At 42.9% G+C, this 23806-nt stretch overlaps 1 protein-coding gene across 9 annotated transcripts in view; it reads right to left on the bottom strand.

Moving 5' to 3' along the window:
• The window catches only part of ADGRL3 (adhesion G protein-coupled receptor L3), a 769462-nt gene that overhangs the window by 467409 nt on the left and 278247 nt on the right, over positions 1–23806 (bottom strand). For all 9 annotated transcript variants that reach the window (XM_067556899.1, XM_067556894.1, XM_067556893.1 and 6 more), the window contains one exon: positions 20425–20682. In XM_067556899.1, the coding sequence (XP_067413000.1) occupies positions 20425–20479 (55 nt within the window). In that variant the 5' untranslated portion in view covers positions 20480–20682. The remainder of the gene's footprint in view (positions 1–20424; positions 20683–23806) is intronic.

The following is a 23806-nucleotide window of genomic DNA, read 5'->3' as shown; positions in this document are numbered from 1 at the left end:
AGCAGCTGCAGTGTTGGCGCTAATTACTGGAGTTTTAATACACAATGTAATGAAATACAGTGATACCATTCTTTAGACTATATAACTCTGAACATTAAACATTATTTGGTTTATTTAAAAAAATCACTTTAGCACAGTCATCTTATGGGACTTGCATGTTTTAATCATCAGTTTTAATTAGGCTAAAAAGTAGACTATAAATCAAGGCGCTTTTTTGAGGCACTCTCAAAAGGCACAAATAAAGGTTCCATTTTTTATTTGACTGAAGTGTGATTTATGCTAAAGTGTTAATGAGAGCAAATGAGAGTAACTGAAATCAGTCTCCTGCTAATTTTCATAATTTGTAGTGGAATATTTTTCTAATTAATGATAGACTTCTGGAGACAGCTATGTCGACAAATACAAATTCATAACATTTACTTTGCATTTTTGGTACCTCCATTCATTACTGATGCACCACAAAGGTGTGTGTGAATATATACATATATGCCCTTTCCTTCCCAAGTGAGATGCCACCAGGAGTATGTTAGAACTTCTCATTGCACTACATCTTCAGGCCGCACACAAGTATCTATTCAATACCAGGTAATTAACATTAGATATCACACACAAGTGGTCAGTAGCAGCGATGTAATTTTGCATTCCTAGCCAGGCATACATTTAAATGGCATCACAACAGGCAGTCTAGTGTAATATGTATTGAACAAATTTGAGGTAAACAATAAGAATTCAAAGAAGAAATGAATCTTCAGAGATTTGTGCCTCTCCATTCTTACAGACTTTCGCTAACTTTTCCCATACAAGTCAGTGCTGCTAACCAATACAAGCTTGACCCAACTAAAGTAAAGTAATAAGGAATACGGCAATGTGGTGTAATGGAAGAATGTACTCATGTGCCTTTCATGCTTCTGGACACCTGAGATCATAATCTGCACACTGAAGATCAGAAAATCAATGTGCGGTCTTGTTCTACTCCCTATTAGTTCATACCACAAAGCCACTATTAGTAACCTGGGCTTACAAAAGACACAGAATAGGGTTAACATGAGAATTGCAAGTAAACAAAATGTGTCCAGTCTCCTAAAAGGTGAAGCACACAAAGATTGCAACAACATGACGCCCAATCTTTTCTTCGTACTACACTGGAGACTCAAGTGGAGATAAAATGCTACATTGCCAACAATGAGCTCCCTTCTAGCATGCTCCAGTTTCCTCTAACTACACCAAGTCAGTGTTGACAGAAGCATAAGGAAAGCTATATGGGAATATTTATTTGCATGGTGTTTACCTGCACTGTGCAAGTGCTATTGACATCCATTTCCATTAACACAAGTGGTTAAAAAAGTTAGAAAAATGTGAAGGATTTCACACACACACGCACACACAATCAAACCTAGTCTAAGCTAGTCACTTTCACTCCAAAGGCTACTCCTGTAACCTGCCATATTCTCTTCCACTTCATTCTCTGCAGTGATGAAAGAAAGCTGCCTCCTGTGCACTGCATTATTCTTTATGCATTGCTGTGATATCCTGAAGTCTCTAGATTTCACACCGCTGTGGTGTGCCTTTTCTTTTGATCCTTTGGAATCCCCATAGCTCCAGGGCTGGGGCTGAAGGAATGGATATGTACTTCTTCCCCATCACAGATGAGGTCGTGTGTTTCCAAGGTTGGTTACTATCTTAGGCCATTTTAGGTTTGCTTTTGCAGACCATGAACCAACTAGCCACCTCGCACACATGGATACTGGGAGAAGCAGGAGGGCCCCATAATTTTCTGCTTGTTTTCCATGCTGTGTACAGGAGGTACTACCCTATCTTTTAAGCATACAGTTGAACCCTTTTACATTGTCTGAAACTTTTCTTGCACTCAGACAGAGGATAAGCACCAAGTAAAGCATTCAGAAGGGCTGTTCAAATGGTAACAACATTGCTTACCCAAAGCATTTGAAAACCATGAGCCAGACACCCATAGATCATAAGACTGGCTTAAAAATCATGAGATTTTTTAAAATTATAATAATAATAAATAGGAGCATGGCCACATCAGCACAAGCAGCAGGAGGAGTTATCTGACCTGAATATGTTCCTAAGATTTCAAATAGGGTCATATTTGGGGTGGTTACTCTCTCCAGCTGCTCACACCCTCCATGGCGGCAGTCCTATTTTTGGCACATTAAATCTGATCGAGCTATCACAGGTATATCTCCTTAAGCTGCAAGTTACACCTCCAGCTCCAGTGTAGATACCCCCTGAGCTTTGAAGGGTCAGGCTTTCAGTCTCTTCTTTGCAGACACGGGGACCAGAAACTCATTTTATTTTCAATTCGAAGTTAAGACTCTCATTTAGTCACCTGACTCCAAGAGCTGGGGCTTTCAGAAAAACACCAAATACTCTGAGATATGTGATAAAAACCGTAAGAGTTGGCAACACTGCTGGCCAACAGGGGGCAATGATGCTTAATAGGTCTTCAGAAGTTGTAAGCAAGATAAGGATTTGAGCCCACCACAGCATAATGTATGGTTCCAGCCAAAGTCATCCGACAGCTGTTCTGATGGGCAATAGGATGCTGCTGAAGGAAAATGTCAACACTTTAAATAGGAAAACTTTTTTCCTTAAACTTCATGAATCATATGAACTGTTCCCTCTGTGTACATTTCCAGCATTTCCATCACTATTGATAGTAAAGGCACAAGCTATCTGCATTACAGCAAAGTTAGAAGTTGCATAACAAACATCAGTGCATGCACGGTATCTAATACAGTGATGCTGCCCCAGATTCCTATCAGTATAGCCAGTCCAGAAAAAAACAAAAACAAATTCAGTCACAATTTACCAAAAAGAAAAATTTGCTAAAATCGTATTTTGCTGTGGACTGGAAATGATAGGAGTGAGGGGAATGAGCAATAAAAGCAAGGCGAGGTCAAGAGGAGTTGGCAAGGACCTAAAGGGCACGATAAAAAGGGAGAAAATGCAATGCAGGAAAAGGAGAAGGAAGGAAACAAAAATGGACAAAGGGAGAGATACTAGACATGAAACAGAAAGGATGGAAAGATGGGGTGAAAAAATGGGAAAGGAAGAGAAGGGAAAGCAAAAGCAGAAAGTAGAGGAAGTGAAATATTTAAAATTATTCAAGAGAAAGTCGAACTCTGAATGTGCCAGAAGAATGAATGTAAACGGTGATAATGCATAAGGTCTTATGCAGCGAGAGTCTGCATGTGCAATGGGGGCACTGGGGACATTTCTCTGCCTTTGGAGGAAGTCACCCTTCATCCAGTCCCTGCCTCGACTGACTCTTATCCCTGGAGCTTCAATGCCGTTGGAAAACGACTTAGAACCAGATTTTCAAAAAGCAATAGCACCCAACAGCTCCCATTGCTGTAAGCGGGGCAGAAGCAGTGGGGCATTCACTGTTCTCAACGGGAGCTGCCGGGTGCCGAGCACTTCTTTAAATCTGGCCTTAAAAATATACAGAATACGGAAAATAAATAGGATGGGTAGTGTTTGTTTGTTTGTTTTTTTCTCCCTAAAGACAATTGCTGGGGGAGAATACCCAGCTACCCCCATTCCCTCTCCCCCCACCACACACACAAACACAAGAGCAGTTATTTCCCTTAAAATAATTATTCTATTTTTGGAGTATGGCCAAAAGGTATTGCCTGGGGTCCTCAGAACTCACCAAAAAAGTCTAAAAGCAAGCTCTGGCAGAGCCCTGTCCCCTGTTCAGAACCAGCCAATGACTGATGAGCAGAGAGGGCAGGGAGCCCATTTTGATTAAAAAGAATTAAAATATTTGACTCTGAATTTTTTTTGGGGGGGGGGGTGGGGGGAGAGATAGGAAATGGTAAGAGCTCTCCATGACGTTAGCAGTAGCACCGAGAGTCCAGTGCTGCACTGTGCTAGGTGATGTACAAACATAACAGAGACAGCCCGTCCAAGATTTTACAGTCTAAGTGTGAAGACGATAGATTTACATTTTATTACATTAGATAGCAGACGCAGTATGGCCAACTTTGCCTTTCTATTAGAACCTGGATTTTACCGTTTCTTGATTTCTGATTACTTGCTTCACAGACTCAATATTGTATTAATGTGACTTTTAATTTAGTTTCGCTATACAGTACTAGGCACATACGGACTACATATGCTGTCGATCAACATTGATCTGTTCTGCTTATGTGCAACTTAAGGGCACTCAAGATGATCTGCTTGGTGCACAAAAGTAGCCTCGCTCAATATTATTATGTTTTTATTTAATATGGGGTTTTGTTGAGTTTTGCCAATTACTCAGTGCAAAGCCTTATGCAAGCTCCTGAGCAGAAAAAAGAATTCTCTGCTCTGAAAAAATACTGTGTGTCAACACACTATGGCATAGAGAAAAGCAGATAATCAAAACACGGGAGGAATTAATTTCTGTATACATCAGAACTTTCGCATCAGTTTACGGCTAATTCACTGTGCTACAAACTCCCAACAAATGCAGATAAACACTGTTCTGTTTAGGTTAGGTAAGCTAAAATAGTCTTTGCCAGCTACAACCAATAAAAAGTATCAGTCAAATTGGCAATTCACACATGAAAAGCATTTGAAAGTTAAATCTGAAACCCTTGACTGAAGCCACACGGCGCTTTAATTTAAATGCATTATAATGTATGGTTATCATTACTTACTCTACTCAAAGGGCAATTTAAGTGCCATTTTGATATTCTGTATGAACAAAGAGGTGTCACGTTAAGGAAACTGGTATCAAGTCCAAAAATTTGTGAAAATCAAGCCCTGTCGCTAACTGTACCTAGGGCATTTCATTTCAATGGAGTATCATGTGTATTCATTGGCATTATAATATTTGCATCACACCCATCCCCTGCCTCTATGAAAATACTTTACAACACCCTGTGAGAACACAGGGTGGGCTCTCTTCATACAATTGCTCTGCAGAGCTATAGGAAGTTAGGACAGCTGCAGTACATGAAGGATGGTGTGCCAGGTACCTCCAAGCTCCCAGGACACTGAGAGGAATGACACTAAAGACAAAGCAGCAACTTTAACTGTCTTTGCCTTTATTCATCAATGGTTATATTTGCTAATACAACGTATTGTTGCCATGGATCCAGTTCTGCACAGGAGAACTCCAGCTTTGATGGGGCAGTCCTGCATTATGAAGGGTTCAAGCTCGTACGGAAATACCTTCAAGGCCTATGCAGCTCAGGGACACAATAAAGCAGTAGCTTTGCCACATGGGACAAACTTCAAAGCAGCGGTTCTCAAACTGTGGGTTGGGACCCCAAAGTGGGTTGCAACCCCATTTTAATGGGGTTGCCAAGGCTGGTGTTCGATTTGCTGGGACCTGGGGCTTTGGCTTTGACCTGACCCTGTCCCCTGCCCAAGACAGCAGAACTTGGGCTCGGACTACAGCTTCAGTCCCCCATCCTGGGGTCGTGTTGTAATTTTTGTTGTCAGAAGGGGGTCGTGATGCAGGAATGCCATAGCTGTCGTCAGCCAATAAGAGCTATGGTTGGGTTTTTTTGTAACTATCCTTTTTGTATGATATTGCATTTTACCCCCACCACAAAATATGAGACAAACTGTATTAGCATTAAAAGTGTATGGTTCACAGGGGTATTTGTGAGCTTGTATATTTGAGTTCTTTTTTGGGGCTCCTACAAATTTAGCTTTGAATTTTATGTTTAGCTAAAGCAAAACACTAGAGGAAAGCCCACCTCAGTGGCAGAACATATAAGAAACCACCAAGATTTGTCCAGTTCAGGGCTGAAACCATGCAAAAATAACTAAAATTACTGAGTTGAGAATAGTGTAAAACTACAATCACATATAGATGCGCATTAGCAAAGTTCAAGCAAATTTTCGGTCAATTTCTGGGTTTGTAGAGATGGTCAAAATGTGGGATTTTCTGTGAAACAGAAAGTTTAATTTTTTCAGCAGAAATTTGAATACTGAAAATTTCAGCCAAAATATTACATTTTGATTTGGAAATGCTGCCACAGTGTCTCACAACAGCTGTAGTTCAGGTGCCTTACAGCCCCATTGTACTTTATAGATAGGCCAGTCTCCCTGATAGGACTACATCTCCCGTAATGCACCACCACATCACATTTTAGAAAAGGCAGTCCCCAGTCATGATGCCTCACGGAAGATGTAGTCTGGATGGGGAACTCAGCCAATGAGGAAAATGGGGACATCTGGCAACCGAACTACAAGTGCCATGAATAACTGCAGCAACTTTTCTATATATTTATATTTTTGGCTGAAATATTTCAGCTTTGGGTTTCATTTTTTAATGAAAAAAATCAATTTTTTCCATAGGTAGCCTAAATTTGTTACAATGCTGCTACATAGCTCTTACTAGTTTTCTAAGTATTTTCAGATTACCTGATTAGTTACTATTATTTTAAATGTATATTGTCATGTACAAATAATGTTGTGCTGGCCTAAGCACTATTAATCGGTGAAAATATACATAAATAAAATGACGGAAGTAGCAGCATCCACAGTGAAAACCACATCAAGGTATGCAGGTTAAGGGGAATGTAAATCATGCAATTTCTAATCAGAGCAGGCTGTGCATGTGTGGATGTATTAGTGAGAGCGGAAGAGGAAGCCAAAACTATTTAGGCACGTAATTCTATACACAGACCACTTTTATTGAGAAGCCTAGTTTTCACAGATACACACCCTACAGCCCCCATTATGTCTATGCAATTAACAAGACATTAAAAAAACAGCAATACTATGTTTTGATGACTGCCGCCCATTCCCATCCCATTGTATCCCTTTACTTATGCCCCCGAGGCTGTCCTACTTTAAACTTTGCACCACAATGGCAATCCAGACTGATAATGGATACACAAGACCAGCTTCAATGTTATTTTCAGCTCCATTTTATTAGCTGGCCAACAAGGGGTGACAAAGCTCAACATGTGAACACCTCCCCAGAGGTCAACTATTTTACATGTTATAAATTTAGTATTCAAAAAAGGGTTTGTATTAATGCAAAGGATACCTCCTCCATTCCAGCGGTGCTCAGTTTCTGAATTTCAGTATGTACAAGAACACTTGACCCTCAGGGTATGTTTATACTGCAGGCTCCGCGGCAATTGATGCAGCAGGATTGATTCAGCGGATCATGTAGACCACAAGCGTTGCAATCTGCTAGGAAGTTCTTACTTTTGATGCATCAATGTATGATGTACACAGGATTAATCTAAATAATTTGGGTTCTTTCAGCAGGTTTCTGCCTCCACCTTTAATCCAGTTCTCTACATACTGTGACAGGGCCAGACCGCAGGGCTATGAAAGGGTACTGGAAGGCATGTATATTAGCCCCAGGCTCCATAAAGCCCTCTTCCCTGGGTAACCCAGCTGGGGCTAATTGAAGACAGTTGGGCCAATTAGGCCACCTGCAGCCTATCAAAGAAGCTGCCCCAGCAGTTAAAAGCCTCCATTTCAGGCAGGCCAAGGAGGCTGAAAGGGAGTTAACAGCCAGAGGAGAGGAGGCAGAGCAAAGCAAAGCAAAGCAAAGCAAAGCAAAGCAAAGCAAGCAAGCAAGCAAGCAACGCAGAGCGAAGAGGAGTGAAGTGAAGCAAAGCGGAGCGGAGAGGAGCTGCCCTGCCCTGCCGCCACTATAGCTGCAGGGCTTGGGACTATCATCCACGGCCGCTACCATACTGAGACAGAGAGGCTCCAGCCGGGGAAGACACCACAACCCTTCACGCCGGTACGAGGGAGCAGTCTACAGGCCGGGGGGGCCACGGACAGGCGGCCCAGGGAAGGTAGTAGGTCTCCAGGACTAAGCAGGGTGAGACCACTCCTTGCAGGGTCCCTGGGTCGGGGGCCCGGGGAAGAGGGCGGGACCGGGTCCCCCCCTCCCCCTGCACTCCCCTCCCCGCCGCACCACTGGCATAGCCGCTGAAGCGCAGGATCCACAGGGCGGGACAGGCGCACCCTGCCACAATACAGAAGGACCATTCCATTCTTTCCCATCATTTCTTTTCTTTTCTTGGAGAACAGCCATCAGCCAGTTCCTTTAATATAGGGCTGATGATAATTTAGATGCAATAAAGGAAATGAGCACGAGGGATGCTGGGGGAAATATGGTCCAAGCGACAGGACACTGAACTGGGAGTCAGGATCAAGACTTTATTTCAGTTCCCAACTCCCTGTGACCTTGGCCAAGTCACTTTTTTTATCCCATGTCTCAATTACCCATCTATACAATGGGAATAACAACGCTTCCCTGGCTCACATGGATATTGTGAGGATAAATATGTTAATAGATCGTAAGGTGCTCAGACATGAAGGCAACGAGGGCAGATAAGTCTCTAGATAGAATGTTATGCCCCCAAGGGAACTATGAAATCTGTAGGCTCAATTTGTGCCTTCTGTATGGTACCAGGCATCGACTGTGCTTGTTCAACAGAACAGGACAGATAGGTTAAGTCATCGGTGAAAGTAATCCACACTAAAAAGGGACGGTTGCTTTACTTGCTAGAGGGGTGTTCTCATTCAATTGGTTTGGCAGTTTTAATGATAAATCCTAACAATGGTACTTCCCAGATAACTGAATTCCTAAGTAATTTGGTCTGGAGCCCAAATCCTATTGAATTCCAACAGAAGTTGTGTGCCCAACTCCCTGAAGCTCCATTGAGTACCCCAGCCTTAATACAAAGCAGAGCTGACGTGTTTCAAGGTGATCACTCCACATCAGGCATCAGCAGAAAGGATTAAAGGGTTAAGACCCTGTCAGAATATTCACTTACCAATTAGTGTTTATCAGCTCACAAAGTCAGTATCCATGCCATGCCGACTCGGCATGCTTTCTTCACTGAGCACAGAAACAAGCAACCAGAGTTTATTTATTTTAATGGTTATTATAATATATGACTTCCAAGCACTTCTGTCAGCAGGGCTTGCAGACTGTAAGGTGTCTACTGATGATATGAATTCATCATGTATTTGGCTTCTGACCAACAGGCCAATTTCTTTTCTCAGTCAAATGAAGTAAAACAACCAAACATTATTAAATTTGAGTCCTCCGAATCCCTCAGCATGAAAACTAATAGTAAGATTTTTAATTAACCATGCCTGTAAGATTGCAGAGTGCAATGACATGACAGATTTCAATTCATGTCAATGAAATAGAGGTGTAAAAATAGAATCTTTCCATTAGTTACATTTTAGATGACTCACCTGTGTAAAAGTTTAGATTTTTGTTTGATTTTTTAATACTCAGTGACCGGGATTTGTAGGGAAGACTGGCTTCAGCTTTTAAAAGAGAGCATTCTGACTTGAAACATGCTGCCAATTATACACTGCTATGTGGGCAAATAAGTTGGCAAAACATTATTTCAGTGATAAACAGGTTTTGGCCATAAATCCATCTTGTTATTTTAATGGCCAACTTCTGCCTTGCAAAGCAAAACTGTGTCTCAGCCAGTGGAATAATGGGACTTCTTTCCACATGAGATTTTGTCAGCATTAATGCCTGAATCCTCCTTCCTCACAGACAGGCAACACGTTAAAAGGAACAGAGATGATACATTAGGTGATCTATGTGATATACACCCAGTGTGATTATTATCGGCCTCCTACTTTTTATAACGACACACTAGTTTTATCCTCCTGCAGAAACTCTGCCATGCAGCTTGATTCACTGCAGCCTGTAATTTACAAAGTTGCTGAGCTATCAGGGCTATTCCCACTGACCTGCACTATTTTAGTCAGTCTAATGGCCTTGCTTATAAACCACTGTACAGCGTTCTCCTGAGAGAGCGCATCAAACAGGATGGATGGACTGAGGTGTGTTTGTGACCCACCCTCATTACTAAATCATGTCTTTTGCAGCCTCGAGTTTTAGAATTATAAAATTAAACAGCATTAATAAATGACTGTCACCAATTTTGGATTTGTAATAAGAGCTGCAGAGAAGAACAATCCCAGTCTAATTGGAGTGTTGTCGCTGATTATTACTTACTCCTAGAACAGCTTGAAGGTGAGCAACAATGCCTGTTGCAGCAGCAAGTAAATTATCCTCACCAAGCTGGGCTGAATTTCTTCCTCCAACCCATATGTGATGTGCTGGGCTCTAGAGAAGCAAATCATAGAACCATAGAGTTGGAAGGGACTTCAGGAGGTCATGTAAACCAACCCCCTGCTCAAAGCAGGACTAACCTCAGCTAAATAATCCCAGCAAGGGTTTTGTCAAGCCGCAGTTTAAAAACCTCTAAAGATGGAGATTCCACCACCTCTCTAGGTAATCCATTCCAGTGCTTCACCACCCTCCTCGTAAAAAACTTTTTCCTAATGTCCAACCTAGATCTCCCCCACTGCACTTTGAGACTGTTGCTCCTTGTTCTGTCATCTGCCACCACTGAGAACAGCCTAGCTCCATCCTCCCTGGAACCCCTTTCAGGTAGTTAAAGGCTGTTATCAAATCTCCCCTCATTCTTCTCTTCTGCAGACTAAACAAGCCTCGTTCCCTCAGCCTCTTCTCATAAGTCTTGTGCTCCAGCCCCCTAATCATTTTGGTTGCCCTCCGCTGGACTCTCTCCAACTTGTCCACATCCTTTTTGTAGTGGGGGACCCAAAACTGGACACAATACTCCAAATACGGCCTCTCCAATGCCGAATAGAGGGGAATAATCACTTCCCGTGATCTGCTGGCAATGCTCCTACTAATGCAGCCCAATATGCTATTAGACTTCTTGGCAACCAGGGCACACTGCTGACTCATATCCAGCTTCTTATCCACTGTAACCCCCAGGTCCTTTTCTGCAGAACTGCTTCCCAGCTCATCAGTCCCCAGTCTGTACCTGTGTATGGGATTCTTCCATCCAAAGTGGAGGACTCTGCACTTGTCCTTGTTGAACCTCATCAGATTTCTTTTGGCCCAATCCTCCAGTTTGTTTAGGTCCTTCTGTATCCTATCCCTACCTTCCAGGGTATCTACCACTCCCCTCAGCTTAGTGCCATCTGCAAACTTGCTGAGGGTGCAATCTACCCCATCCTCCAGATCATTTATGAAGATGTTGAACAAAACCGGCCCCAGCATCCACCCCTGGGGCACTCCACTTGTGACCGGCTGCCAACTAGACATGGAGCCATTGATCACTACTCGTTGAGCCCTATGCTCTAGCCAGTTCTCTATCCATTTTATAGTCCATTCATCCAACCCATACTTCTTTAATTTGCTGATAAGAATACTGTGAAAGACTGTATCAAAACCTTTGCTAAATTCAAGGTATATCATGTCCACCGCTTTCCTCACATATACAGAGCCAGTCACCTCTTTATAGAAAGCAATCAGGTTGGTCAGGCATGACTTTCCCTTGGTGAATCCATGTTGACTGTTCCTGATCACCTTCCTCTCTCCCGAGTGCCTTAAAATCGATTCCTTGAGGACCTGCTCCATGATTTTTCCAGGGATTGAGGTGAGGCTGACTGGTCTGTAGTTCCCTCTTTCCCCCCCTTTCTTGAAGATGGGCACTGTTTGCTTTTTTCCAGTCATCAGGGACCTCCCACAATTGCCACCAGCTTTCAAAGATAATAGCCAATGGCTCTGAAATCACATCAGCCAACTGCCTCAGCACCCTCAGGTGCATTGCAACTGGCCCCATGGACTTTTGTATGTCCAATCTTTCTAAATAGTCTTGGACCTGTTCCTTCAGCACTGCGGATGTTCACCTCCTTCCCATTCTGTGCCGCCCAGTGCAGTAGTCTGGGAGCTGGCCTTGTCTGTGAAGACAGAGGCAAAAAAGGGGCCCACACTTTCCCTAATCTTCCTCTTGTTGGTAACATACCTGTAGAAACCCTTCTTGTTCCCCTTCACATGACTTGCTAGCTGCAACTCCAATTGTGCTTTGGCCTTCTTGATTTCATTCTGCTTGTTCAAGCAGCATTTTTATACTCCTCCCTAGTCATCTGACCAACCTTCCACTTCTTGTGAGCTTCTTTTTTGTGTTTAAGTTCACCAAAGACTTCTTTGTTAAGCCAAGCTGGACGCCTACCATATTTCCTATTCTTTCTGCACATCGGGATGGTTTGTTCCTGTGCCGTCAATAAGGTTTCTTTAAAATATAGCCAGCTCTCTTGGATTCCTTTCCCCCTCATATTAGCCTCCCAGGGGATCCTGCCCATCAGCTTCCTGAGGAAGTCAAAGTCTGCTTTTCTGAAGTCCATGGTCCATATCCTGCTGTTTTCCTTTCTGTCAGGATTCTGAACTCAACCATCTCATGGCCACTGCTGCCTAGGTTGCCACCCACTTCTATTTCCCCTACCAAATCTTCCCTGTTTGTGAACAGCAGGTCAAGAGAAGCATGGCCCCTAGTTGGTTGCTCCAGCACTTGCACCAGGAAGTTGTCTGCAACACTATCCAAAAACTTCCTGGATTGTTTGTGCTCTGCTCTGTGGATTGTTTGAAGTTAAGATGTGTTGCTTTCTGAGAAGGGGCAAGGCAACTACCACATCTGAGCAGGGGCTGGGCACACAGAGTTTCTTTTGTTTTCCGAGCAAAAGGACTGCAGGCAATTTGTGCCACCACCAGCACGGGACCATCCAAATGAGCAGGGAGGAGAACAGTGCTCTCCAGGCCCAGAGGAGTGGCACAGGAAAAACCACCCTAGCAGAGATGCAAGCTAACAGGCTGCTGTAAGATTGAAAGGCCTTTTGACTATGGAAACTATGCCGGGGCATCCCTCTGGCCTCCAGCACAGCCCGAGATCAGGAGTATGCACAGGTGACTCAGAGCCACCATCCGTCCACATCTCATGGGGTGCCACACACAATCTCATTGCTCGGTATGTTTCCATATGTTACAACACTCTCAAATTGTCAAATTCTTTTACGGATGCTATGGCTGCCTTTCGAAGAGCAGATTTAGAATATGCAGTAATAATAACAACAAAAAAACAACAGTGATATCACAAACTATTAGACAAGGCCACTGCTCAGACAATTATGGTTTAGTTCTGCTATTTAGGGAAAGCAAAACAGTAGGCCAACGTGGAGTACAGCATTCCAAGCAAACCTGATGGCATTCAGAGAGGAACTGCAAGGCAAATGTCCTCTTAGTTCATCAGCATGCAGACGGGGCTGCTGCCTATTTCTCCTACCCCTTGCTGTACTGGTCTCCCTCGGCATGGCTCCACCTCCTCCAGAACTCTTTGGCATGCTATGCATCCCCAGAGAGACAGGTAACCTGCAATGCCTGCATTTCTCATGTGCACAGACCACAATGAAGTCAGCTCTTATGCAAGCTGCAGTGGGTGGGAAGAGGCTCCTCATGCTATACTGCACACCTGGGCAAGGACCAGGCCAGCCTCTAATGGATCACCTTCCTTCAGAGACACCTTTCATCATTAAAAGAGTTTATATTCTTAGGAAGGAAGGATGGAAGGAAGGACCAGATATAAATATAACTATATATAGTTATAGTTATAAATATATCTATAACATATCCAGATGGGAATACCTTGGAAGCGAGGGAAAGAACAGGAATTAACAGACACACCTTTCATAAAGGTAAACATCTGCAGTTATTATCCATTCTTTTTATTACTGTAGTATCTTGGAACAGAAATTGAAGATTGGGGCCCCCCTTTGCCAGGTGCCATGCAGACAAGAAGCAAAGAAAACAGTTCCATGTTCCGGGAGCTAATAATCTGTAGTCAGAGTGTATAAAATATCAAACATGCAATGGCCTCTTGTTCATTTTATTTAAAAAGACACAGAAAAAGAGGGTTATAATGGGAACTCTTAGGCAATCTTAACTACAGGTGCTCCACCCACTGCTGTTTGAATGGCAGACAAATTACTCTACAATGAAGTGGTGTTCTGTCATTTCCTGGAGTTTCAGGCCAGTAGGGAGCCTTAGATCATCTAGCCTGATATCCTGAGAGACACAGGTTTGTTTGATTTTAAAAAACATGTCTACATAGCTTTAAGCATGTGAAGCAGTGATGTTAGGAACCCATGACTACAGTCCTAAATTTCACTGGTCCCAGAAAGGTCTTATTGACCTTCAGAATGAATTCCAATGAACAACACTGCATTCTTATCATTAAGACAATCCTTTCTTGCAAAACAGAACACATTTTCAGGTTCCAGATACAAATTTGAAGACATTTTTCTTTCATTTTCTCCCAGTGTTTTGTGCCAATTTTTAGAGTCTGTTTTTATGACACATGCAACGCAAGCTGCAGCAGATCAAGCTTACAAGCAACAGCATCAGCAGGTGCCAATTGACTCCAGACAATGCAGTCTCCATGGTTATTCAACCTTTGCTGAGACTGGTAAAAAGGGTGCCATCTGTAATGGTGAATTTTGTTGTGGGGGTGTTTGTCTACTTTATGACCTAGACAGAGATTGAATGGCTCAGAAGACTGGCCAGGCTAAGGTCTCCAGATCACATCAAGACCAAATAAGTAGTAACTAAAAATAAATTACCCTAACAAATGAAGCCTATGTGAAATGAGTTCCTGATCCCAGTGCAGTTTCTTGCAGGCAGGTTTCCATAACACAAAAAGATACATCATTTAGTATCTAGGGTGTATAAATGCATCTAAAGCAACTATTGAGACCTTAGGACCCAGCTTTAACTCCTGCTGTTCTCTTTCTGGAAATACATGTTAAACTTCTCAATACTGCATACTAGGGTGTTTTATAACATATTAAAGAAAAAATTAAAACAAAAACATTTTATAATCATGGTCAAATGTGATGGGGAGAAAATTATGGTGTAATAATTCACACTTAGATGCACAAAGGCCATTTGGCCTTCATCCATTGTGCCTAAACTCTTTGGGGAGTGAATTACTCCACTGTAATTCACATGTTGTCATATCATATGGCTTAATTAACACTATGAACTTAGAGCACACATACTTAGTTGATTGCCAAAGCTCAGACACCAGGCTTTCCATGAAACAGCTTCAAGCTGGTCAAGTATCATGAGTAGCGGCGTACAGATTATTCACTAAGCACCCCTCTTTCCTTCTACAACAGCGAGAGCAAGTAAACTATAATTCAAATCAGTGTTGTACAATGCTTTGGTCCAAAACAAAACCTCAAGTGTTCTAGATCTATGTAACATACATATTTGAAAAGCAAAGGGAGGTTGGCAATCCCTTGATATGTTTATTTGCATACTCATACCCCAAATGTTTTTCCTACTCAGAGCTACTATCTAGTTTTCCTGGTGTGAGAGCTCTGGGAACTTCATGAAGAATGTGCATGTGTCTACCCAACATCATGGATTGCTAGTGAAAGAAGACTGTGCTTGCTTCTAGCCTCCGTAATGCATTTGTGTGGGGGAATCCTTTGAGCTGGCATGTTTGCAGAACACTGAAGGAGGAGGATAAAAAACCCAGAAATTCCCCTATTTACTCTGTGTGAAATTCACCGCTGTGTAGAGAGGGCCCTGCACACTGCCCTTTGCACCACTTAATGGCTTAAGTGAGAATTAAGTGGTGCACAGGACCTTTGCAGGGTTGAATTTCACCCTCTACCAGCTTATAGATCAGACCGCCATCGGCTGGAGAATTTAATACTCCTGAATTTAGTACTGTGCTGCTAATGAAAACACTGTGGTATACATCTGTGGTCAGCCCTTTTACCAGGAAAAGCTTTTCTTTCATCACCTCTTCTATAAAAACAGTGGCTCCGCTGCAGTAATACCAACTGCCTAGCCTAGCAAATATTATAAATGTTTCAAGGATGATTAATCTTTTAAAACAATGAAGTTAGGCAGAAGCCTGGATGTCAACTTGGCTATTTCACAACTAATAAAACATGTCTCTTGTATTTCATTTTGACTATATAAAGAGAAGCATAGAAAAAGGCAATTACCCACCATTGACAAGCTAACATAACACTTGTACAAGTATAAAAGAAACACAGTATGTATTTTAAAAGGTGATGCTGCTTGCACTGTCTTCCAAAAGTAAGAAGGCAAATGTTCAGCTCATATTAAGCAGCTCTCTATCACCAAGGAGCAGCTTGCTGGCATCATATATTCCCCCAAGGAAGATAATGCTGATTGCTTTAACTGAATCATTGTCACCAGACAACTTCCAGTGCTTTTGAGTAATAAATATTTCCCAGGCTCCCACAAAAACAACACAGAAACTGGACCTGTATCCTGACCTGCTAATGCAGTGAGAAATCAGCTTGGTCTATGAGTGCCATTTCTTTACAAAGAAGAGACACCCCCCTCACCTCCCACCACAGCTGTGCACCAAAAATGGTGGTAAAATGGTACAAACCCTTAGGAAGGGTGGGAACAAAATAGCAGGTGGGACTCTCTCCTACCAGCTGCTGCAATGCATGACTTGACGGATTGCAAATTGCTTTTCCATTTTGCAAACAACAAGTTATTGTACTTCAGCCCCAGCTCAGGCGTTCTGCTAAACAGAGACTCAAGATAGCACGTGTCCTAAATATACAGAGGTCACTTTAAAATGATTTTGCTTGATCTGGCTGGAGTATAAATACTCTTGAGCATCTTGGTTTCTGGAAACCGAAAATGGGACCTAAAATAATCACGTGACAATACATTGAGTTTATAAACATCTTGGGACTGCAAAGGTTTGCATCGCTGTTTCAGAGCTGTGAAGATGTTTAAAGTAAGAGATCATTATTTGGTTAGAGATCCGTGTAATTTCAGACCACTTATGCCTGTGTTGCACCTCTCTTGTCCTGCTGGTTAGTGATTTAGAAGTCTGAATTTTGTTTTCACATGATAGCCTGGAAAGCTTTACATCTAAACACACCTTTAGCAATACATGTGTGTTAAAATGAGATACCAGGGTAGCTGTGTGTTTCTGGACTCTAGGGATTTGCTGCCAACACCAGTATCTGAGTGCTTTCCATAGTAGACAGGTATTAGACCAAATGGACTTCATGGAGCCTCTGTCTGTTCACCCATTTTAAGACAGATGGAAATCCACCTGGCGAGGGTGGATTTGGGAGAGAAGGAGGGGCTGTTACTACAGACAAAGTCATTCTCTATCTAAGGTAAACATGCTTCTTCCAGAACAGGCTAAGGGACAGGTTACAGGTAGCTTGTTTGGGTTCACACTGGAGCATGTGAGAGAAGACATTGCTCCCTGGAAGTCCTGTTCAGAGACCAGACACAAGTCTGGACCTTGTGTTTCCTGCGCAATGAAGGGATTCTCTCCAACAGGGGTGAATGGAGGGCCATGGTCTTCCACTCCCCTCTCCACTGGCCACCTTTCAAAGAGGGGCAGATCCACCTGCTACAGTGTGCAGCGCCCCCAGGAGGAACTGCAGCCGACCCCTTAATGCAGTACAGGGCCATGGCTTCGGGCATCTACCACAGCTACTGTCTGGCTCCTGTGAACCCTAGTGCTCCCAGAGGCAAACCCTCCTCATTTCAGAGCCCTCCGAGGTTAGATTTTCTTAACTTTGTTGTTTTCCATTTCAACTAGCTCTGGAACTGTGTATGCAGGCACAGGAGCTAACCCACCAAAGGTCAGCTCTTGGGTTGACAGGCTTCACTAGGACTGCAACTGCACCTTTCAAACCTTTCTGCAGTGGGGGGAGGGTGTTCCTCCTAAGTTAATGAGCGGGTTATGTTCTCGCACAGAGCTACAGAGGCCAGCACACATCCTGTGCATTGCTTACATCCCATTATAGCCTAAAGGGGTATACAGGCCTATGCACAGGGAGAATTTCACCAGTATGTCAGGCACAAAGTAGCACTGGACAAAACTGGAGGGCTGTGTCTGGCTGTTGACGATGCGGCAACCATGATAATATCACCAAGGAAATGCGGTGATCGAGGTTTTTAACCTGCTTCATTTCTGCTGAACAGCTTCATGAAGGCATCCCACTCAGGCAGGGTCTCTAGAGGATTATTTTGTCTCACACATCAGTGCAGTCATGTGTCCTCCGACCCCACACCTGGCATCCTAACCAGACACACGCAATATGCACCCAGTAATGAAATGCCTGGCCCGTCGTCTTAAACAGCTATGTCACTTTTCACCTTACACACTTACTGGAGATAGGAAAAAATAGCCTCAAAACTAAATATGTGGGAGCACCGGACATGCCTAGATTTTTAAAAAAGCGGTGATCTTTCCATTGTCTTGCTCCCAACATACAAGAATGGATTATAATTTAGAAGCTCCAGATGAAAGAAGGGGCAGTCAGAGTATCCTAAAAACAAGGCTCCAAACCAAAAACCTACCAGTTAATACACATCCCTGTAGTTATCCTGATCCACAGATACTTTCACAGTTTGTAACAGTAAAATTCAAAACATTAAATCTTGAAACCGTCTTCGAAAACAACTTCCAAGGCAATTCTTCTGTATACATTAAAGGAATCTTTTAGGAGACGAGAATGAGGAGGAGGTCTTAACCAGACTAATTTCATATTTAACCAAGGACTGAATTCTGGCTGCTGTGTGCACTTATACAGACCCTCCATAATGAGCCTGAAGCTGAAACGCAGAAAATTCCACACTGAATCTGCTTCCCCACCATGTGCATGGAGACACTGTTGTGCAAATGGTCTGGGTTAAGGCAAGAAAGAGCAGCAGATATCGGGCCTTGTAGATTTTAAGGCCCAAAGGGAACAGATCCTCATCTGACCTTCTGTATAGCTCCTATTTCAGTCTGTGCATCCTTTCCTCTTTATTAGGCTAAATGGATGCTCACAAATTACTCCTATTATCTTCCTCCTACCAGAAACACAGTGAACTACATTGGGGTAAGACTGCAGTGGGAGGGCTGCCATCTTGGTGTTTGAACCCAGGCCCTCCACAGCTCATAGCATGAATCTCTGCCACCTGAACCAAAAAGCTAAGTGCTGTAGCTGGAACAGAGTCAGAACATCTGTGTATCAGGCACACAGGAGGACATGTAACACACACTAACCAGTGCGTTACACAGGGTTGCAGCTAACACCTAGGGGTCTTATTTCCCACCGTGGTATCCCTTGTGGAGCCACTTACAGCTGCAGTGCTTTCCACCCCATTTGCACAGGGGCAAATGACTCTCCAATGGGCAGATCAGTGGGAAAAATCAGGCCCCTAGTTTTTGCATCTTTGGTGTCTGCTCATTGTGGAGAACTTGGCTTCTAATCATCTTCCAGCATTTTCATTCAGCAGAAGCATCAAGTGAGCTCTCAGACTACACTGGCGTTCGGACTAAAACCAAAACTGCCAGAGGGGGATTTAAATGTTAATTGCTTTAATTATTAATATTGTTTAATTATAAAGATTTGCAAAACAACATTTACTATTTAACTTCCTCTGAAAAGAACAACAGCTTCTTCCATAGCTGGGAGGGTTTTCCCACCCTAGTTTGTTGACACCATTTAATTATAAAATTATAATTTTGAAATCAGTGGGGAAGTTTGCTTAAAAACTAAGAGAAACATCTCAAGGGCATTAAGATGTTAAAAGTGATACCAAGAGACTTGATACACTATCTTTTATTGTTGTTGTGGTTATTCTTTCTCCACTTTTATTGTAAAAGTTTAACTCTGAAGCCTTAGCTTTGGGAAACTACCCCATGCACAGAGTGGATGTGGAATTCTCACCAAGATTTTCAGAAACAGGAGCCTTAAGCCTACAGCTAAGTAAATGGCTTGGATTTTCAAGAGTGCTCCCAATGACCTGAAACTAGGGCCAGAATGTCAAAAGAGCTCAATTCCCATTAAGACACCTATATGGAGTTGCCAGATTTTCAAAAATGCTGAACCCCCAGCAGCAACCACTAAAGACAACAGGTTCTTCAATGCGCTCGGCAATTTAGAAATCAGGCAGTTATTTTAGGAGCTCAACATTAGGTTCCCATTGTTAAAAACATTGCTCAATAAGCCCTGTCCACATGGTGAGATGGATCCAATTTCACTTTTTTCTTAATCTGTGATGAAGAATAGATTACAATTACTTGCTTAAAATAATACAAAATATGATGGCCACTGTGACACTTTAAAGTAGATTATGCTGTACAACGTATCTCACAGATATCTATTCACGGAGAGTGAAATTCAACCTCCATGCATAGGGCCAGTGCAAGATGTGACTTAAGTGATGCATAACATGGATTCTGGCCCTGAGCACAGGGGAGAAGTTCAGCTGTAATATACTGGACAGACTGTCTAATGTAAAGCTCTAAATGCATCAAGCAGTTTAGTTAATAACAATTTTTTTTATTTAAGGCCAAATAATTGTTCTTTATTGAAGGCTGACTTTGCAGTAGTGTAGACTGGGATTTTCAAAGAGGTGTGAAGGAGCTAGGTGCCCACCTCTACTGAATCCCAATGGTGATTTGGCTTCTCACGGTCTTAGGTCCCCTTGGCCCTAGAAAAAACAATCTCACACAGATTGTAAAAGTGAAAAACCCAATACCCCACACACTCCCTCCACCTCTCTCTTACCACGGACTACTGGTGCTAAGAGCATTGTGAAGAACAGCAGCTGTGATGACCACATGACTGTGGAATATAACTTGAAGGTATTGTGGCAATGAGCGTTTCCAAATAAAATGAAGTAAGCGTCCTCCTGGTCCCGCGGCCAGCACTTGTCCGGTCAGTCTTCAATTCACATCCAAAAGGGAAGGGGAAAAAAGCCAACCAAAAATATCAATAATTTTTTTTTAAAAAAAACAGCCCACAATCAATATCCAGAGTGGAGACCTACAAAGAGAAAGAGAAAGAGTGAGGTCAGTAACAACAACAGGTGATTAGTGCATGTCAGTCAGGGGAGCTGGGTTAAGTTCAAATATGGGCTCCCCTCCCAGGTTTTTATTAGCAGTTCAGGGGGAACACACACTGGATCCCTGTGCAGGGGCCAGGACCCAAACCTGTGCACCACTTATGTCCCACGTACTCTTTCAAAATAGGGCTTCAGTGGAAGTGGTGGCCAGACCACATGGGATCTTCTGCACAGGGGTGAATTTTTACACCAATAGCCCACTTTTCCACTCAAACATCTGATATACGGAGCCAAAAGCACAGGCAGCAAGTATGTTCAGGAGAGCATGCACTTGTGGTTGTACGTGCACATCAAGTGACTGCACGGGCGAGAGTCCAGTCAGGCACCTGGGCTCAACCAGACATCGCCTTAAGGAAAGGTTGGAGCATGAGCTGCCCCATCCCAGTAGTCCCAGAAGGTGCCAGGACTCAGACACTTCTCTGAGGCACAATGCGTTCTCGGCTTCCCCCTTTACTTCAGGTGGGCCAGAACTTCCTGCGCCATAGCAGCCACAAATCACAACATGCCTACTGCCAGCACAGCTTTGCAGGACAGCAAATAGGGGGTATAGGGCCAAGACGCAGAGTCCTCACAGGGGAGTTCTTACATTCCCGTACTCTCCTGTGCTGACACACAGTCCCAGTCCTGGGCTAGCACTTAGCCACCTGTGCAGACACGGCACGAGCTGCACACACTGGTCACAGGCATCCTCTTGCACATGCACCTATAGGCCTCCTTTTTGAGATAATTGGCTTGCAAAGATTTTATTTATTTCTTTATTTTTTGTCTCTGTGTGGGGGAGTTTCATCTATTTCTCCTTGTGAAACAAGCCAAGCAGACAGCCCTGACACTGGCATTCTCCATAAAGCCATAGCCCCATAGAGGCGGAACAGTGCAAGCTTCCCCAGGTAGCCCCACATAACATATAGCATCCCAAGCCTTAACTTCGGGAACCTTCTCATCTGTCCTGGGGCTGCTCTGCTGCAGCTGCCTCCCAGGGTACGTCTACACTGCAGTTAGTGGCTGGCTCATGTCAGCTGACTTGGGCTTCTGAGGCTTGGGCTAAAGGGCTGTTTTGCTGTGGTGTAGACATATCCCAAGTGGACAGCTGGTACCAATGGTGCTGGGGTTGTGTGGTATGTCGGATAGAAACTGGCTGGGACTTTATACTCAGGCCTCAAGAACAGACATCAGATGGTATCAGCGTTGGATTCCTGACTCCAAGCCAGGCCAGGTTTTGACCCAGCAACCATGGAATGAAAGGCTCCATATCCCACAGTGCCATTCAGCACCTCTTTCAATCAATTTTAGTTCAGTCCCACATAATTAATCATTTGGGGACCTAGTTAAAAGGTCTTTTCCATCCTACACTTTTATAGGGAAGTATAGGGAAATGGGAATCTATATGTTTGAATGGAAATAGTCGCTTGCTTAGTGTCAAGAAAAATTCCAACTAGCCACCATTTTTGTCCTCATAGAGGGGGATTGAAGGTTACAGTGAACCAAACCTGGAAATAAACCACTACTACAGAGTTAAATCATGCCATCAGTTTTAAGTTTCACTTCCCTGTTGACTTCAGTGGCAATTTCTGCTTAAAAACCAATTGTAAAATATTTTACAGCTTTGTTTCGAAGTCCCAAGATTGTGTAGCCTTCACGGCACTGGCCTAATTAAAAATCTCTACAAAATCTGTAATCAACATAAGCTATTCTTCTCTCAGCAATGCTTGCTGTTTTTGCCAACTTTGGTTCTTACACAAAACCCAGTATGAGCCAAAAAACATATGAAAAAGCTTGTTGCATGCCATTGCTATGTGGGTATATTTCTGAACCTTGGACACAACAATGTTTCCTTTGTTTTGCCCTTCAGCCCTGGCTAAATCAAACCCCGCATTGTTCAGATTTATACTCTCTATAATGAAAAGTATCATTTCTTCGAACAAAAAATATCTTCTTGTATCATGGTTTAGTCTGACCTGTTCCCCCCCGCTGTAATTTGCTCAGTCAACTCAATGGTGGCATTTGTTTTTCAAAGCTTTTATCCAGCTTACCAGCTGGAATGACTAGAAGCCCGAGGTTAGTAGCTAGTCAAGAGGCTTGTTTATGGTCACGCTGCCAGTTATGATCTCTGCTCAAATCAGGACTCAGCATCATGAAAGTTTCTAGGGCTTTGCTATTCTAACCACAACTCATCACAGCCACTTACAATGTTTTATGCCTAATTTCCAAAATGGAACAAAATTACTGAATATTTTAAATTATCTATCCTAAATACAATGAACATCTGTAGGGTAAATATGAAATTGTTATAGGTCAAGCCTTTTGGCAGAGCAGGGGTTAGAGGAACACACTCAAAAAAGCACTACAAGAAGAAGAAAGAGACCCACAAAATAAAATAAATTACATCTTCTGGGTTCTTTGGGGGTAATGAAACAGAGCAGTCAAAAACTGTCCAACATAGAACATTTCATTTATTGATGGCAAGCAAGGGACACACCTCCAATGCAAACAAATTAAAAATTACATTTGACCTACAGGGGCCTGGATTTGAACCATCAAGCAAAGGCATGCTGCATTAATTTACAAGAAGGTTCTGCTGAACACTGACCTTTCTGGCTGCAGTGCTGCCATCATCAGCATCACATCTTGATCTGCTGGCAAGCATCATGGCTAAAGTGATTTACACACTAGCAGCTACTAAAGCATGACTCATCAAAACAGTATTGACTGAAAAGGAGAGAGCCAAAGGAAACTAAAGCATTAGGAACTAGAAATGTACTGTGTCATACTTGTCAAGATGATCGTTCTTAAAAAGGCATTATGAATTTACTGATGGATACAACACCTAACAAGTCCATTCTTCAGTGCTTGATGTGAACCAGCACACAAAGGGGTTCTTATGTTAGTTTAGTGACATTAGTCTGAGGCAGGAAAAAGAAATAAGGAAATTGACAGAGATACAGTCAATGCCTAGATGTGCTGAATTCAAAGCGGAACTACAGGAGCACACATAAAATGTGTTCAAGCCATACTGAGTCACTGGATGCTCCGATGCCTTGAACCATG

Source organism: Emydura macquarii, unplaced genomic scaffold, assembly GCF_026122565.2.
Source record: "Emydura macquarii macquarii isolate MOO-44397 ecotype Brisbane River unplaced genomic scaffold, CSIRO-AGI_Emac_v2 contig_1790, whole genome shotgun sequence".
NCBI classification, from domain to species: Eukaryota; Metazoa; Chordata; order Testudines; family Chelidae; genus Emydura; species Emydura macquarii.
This window is presented reverse-complemented; position numbering and strand designations above follow the sequence as displayed.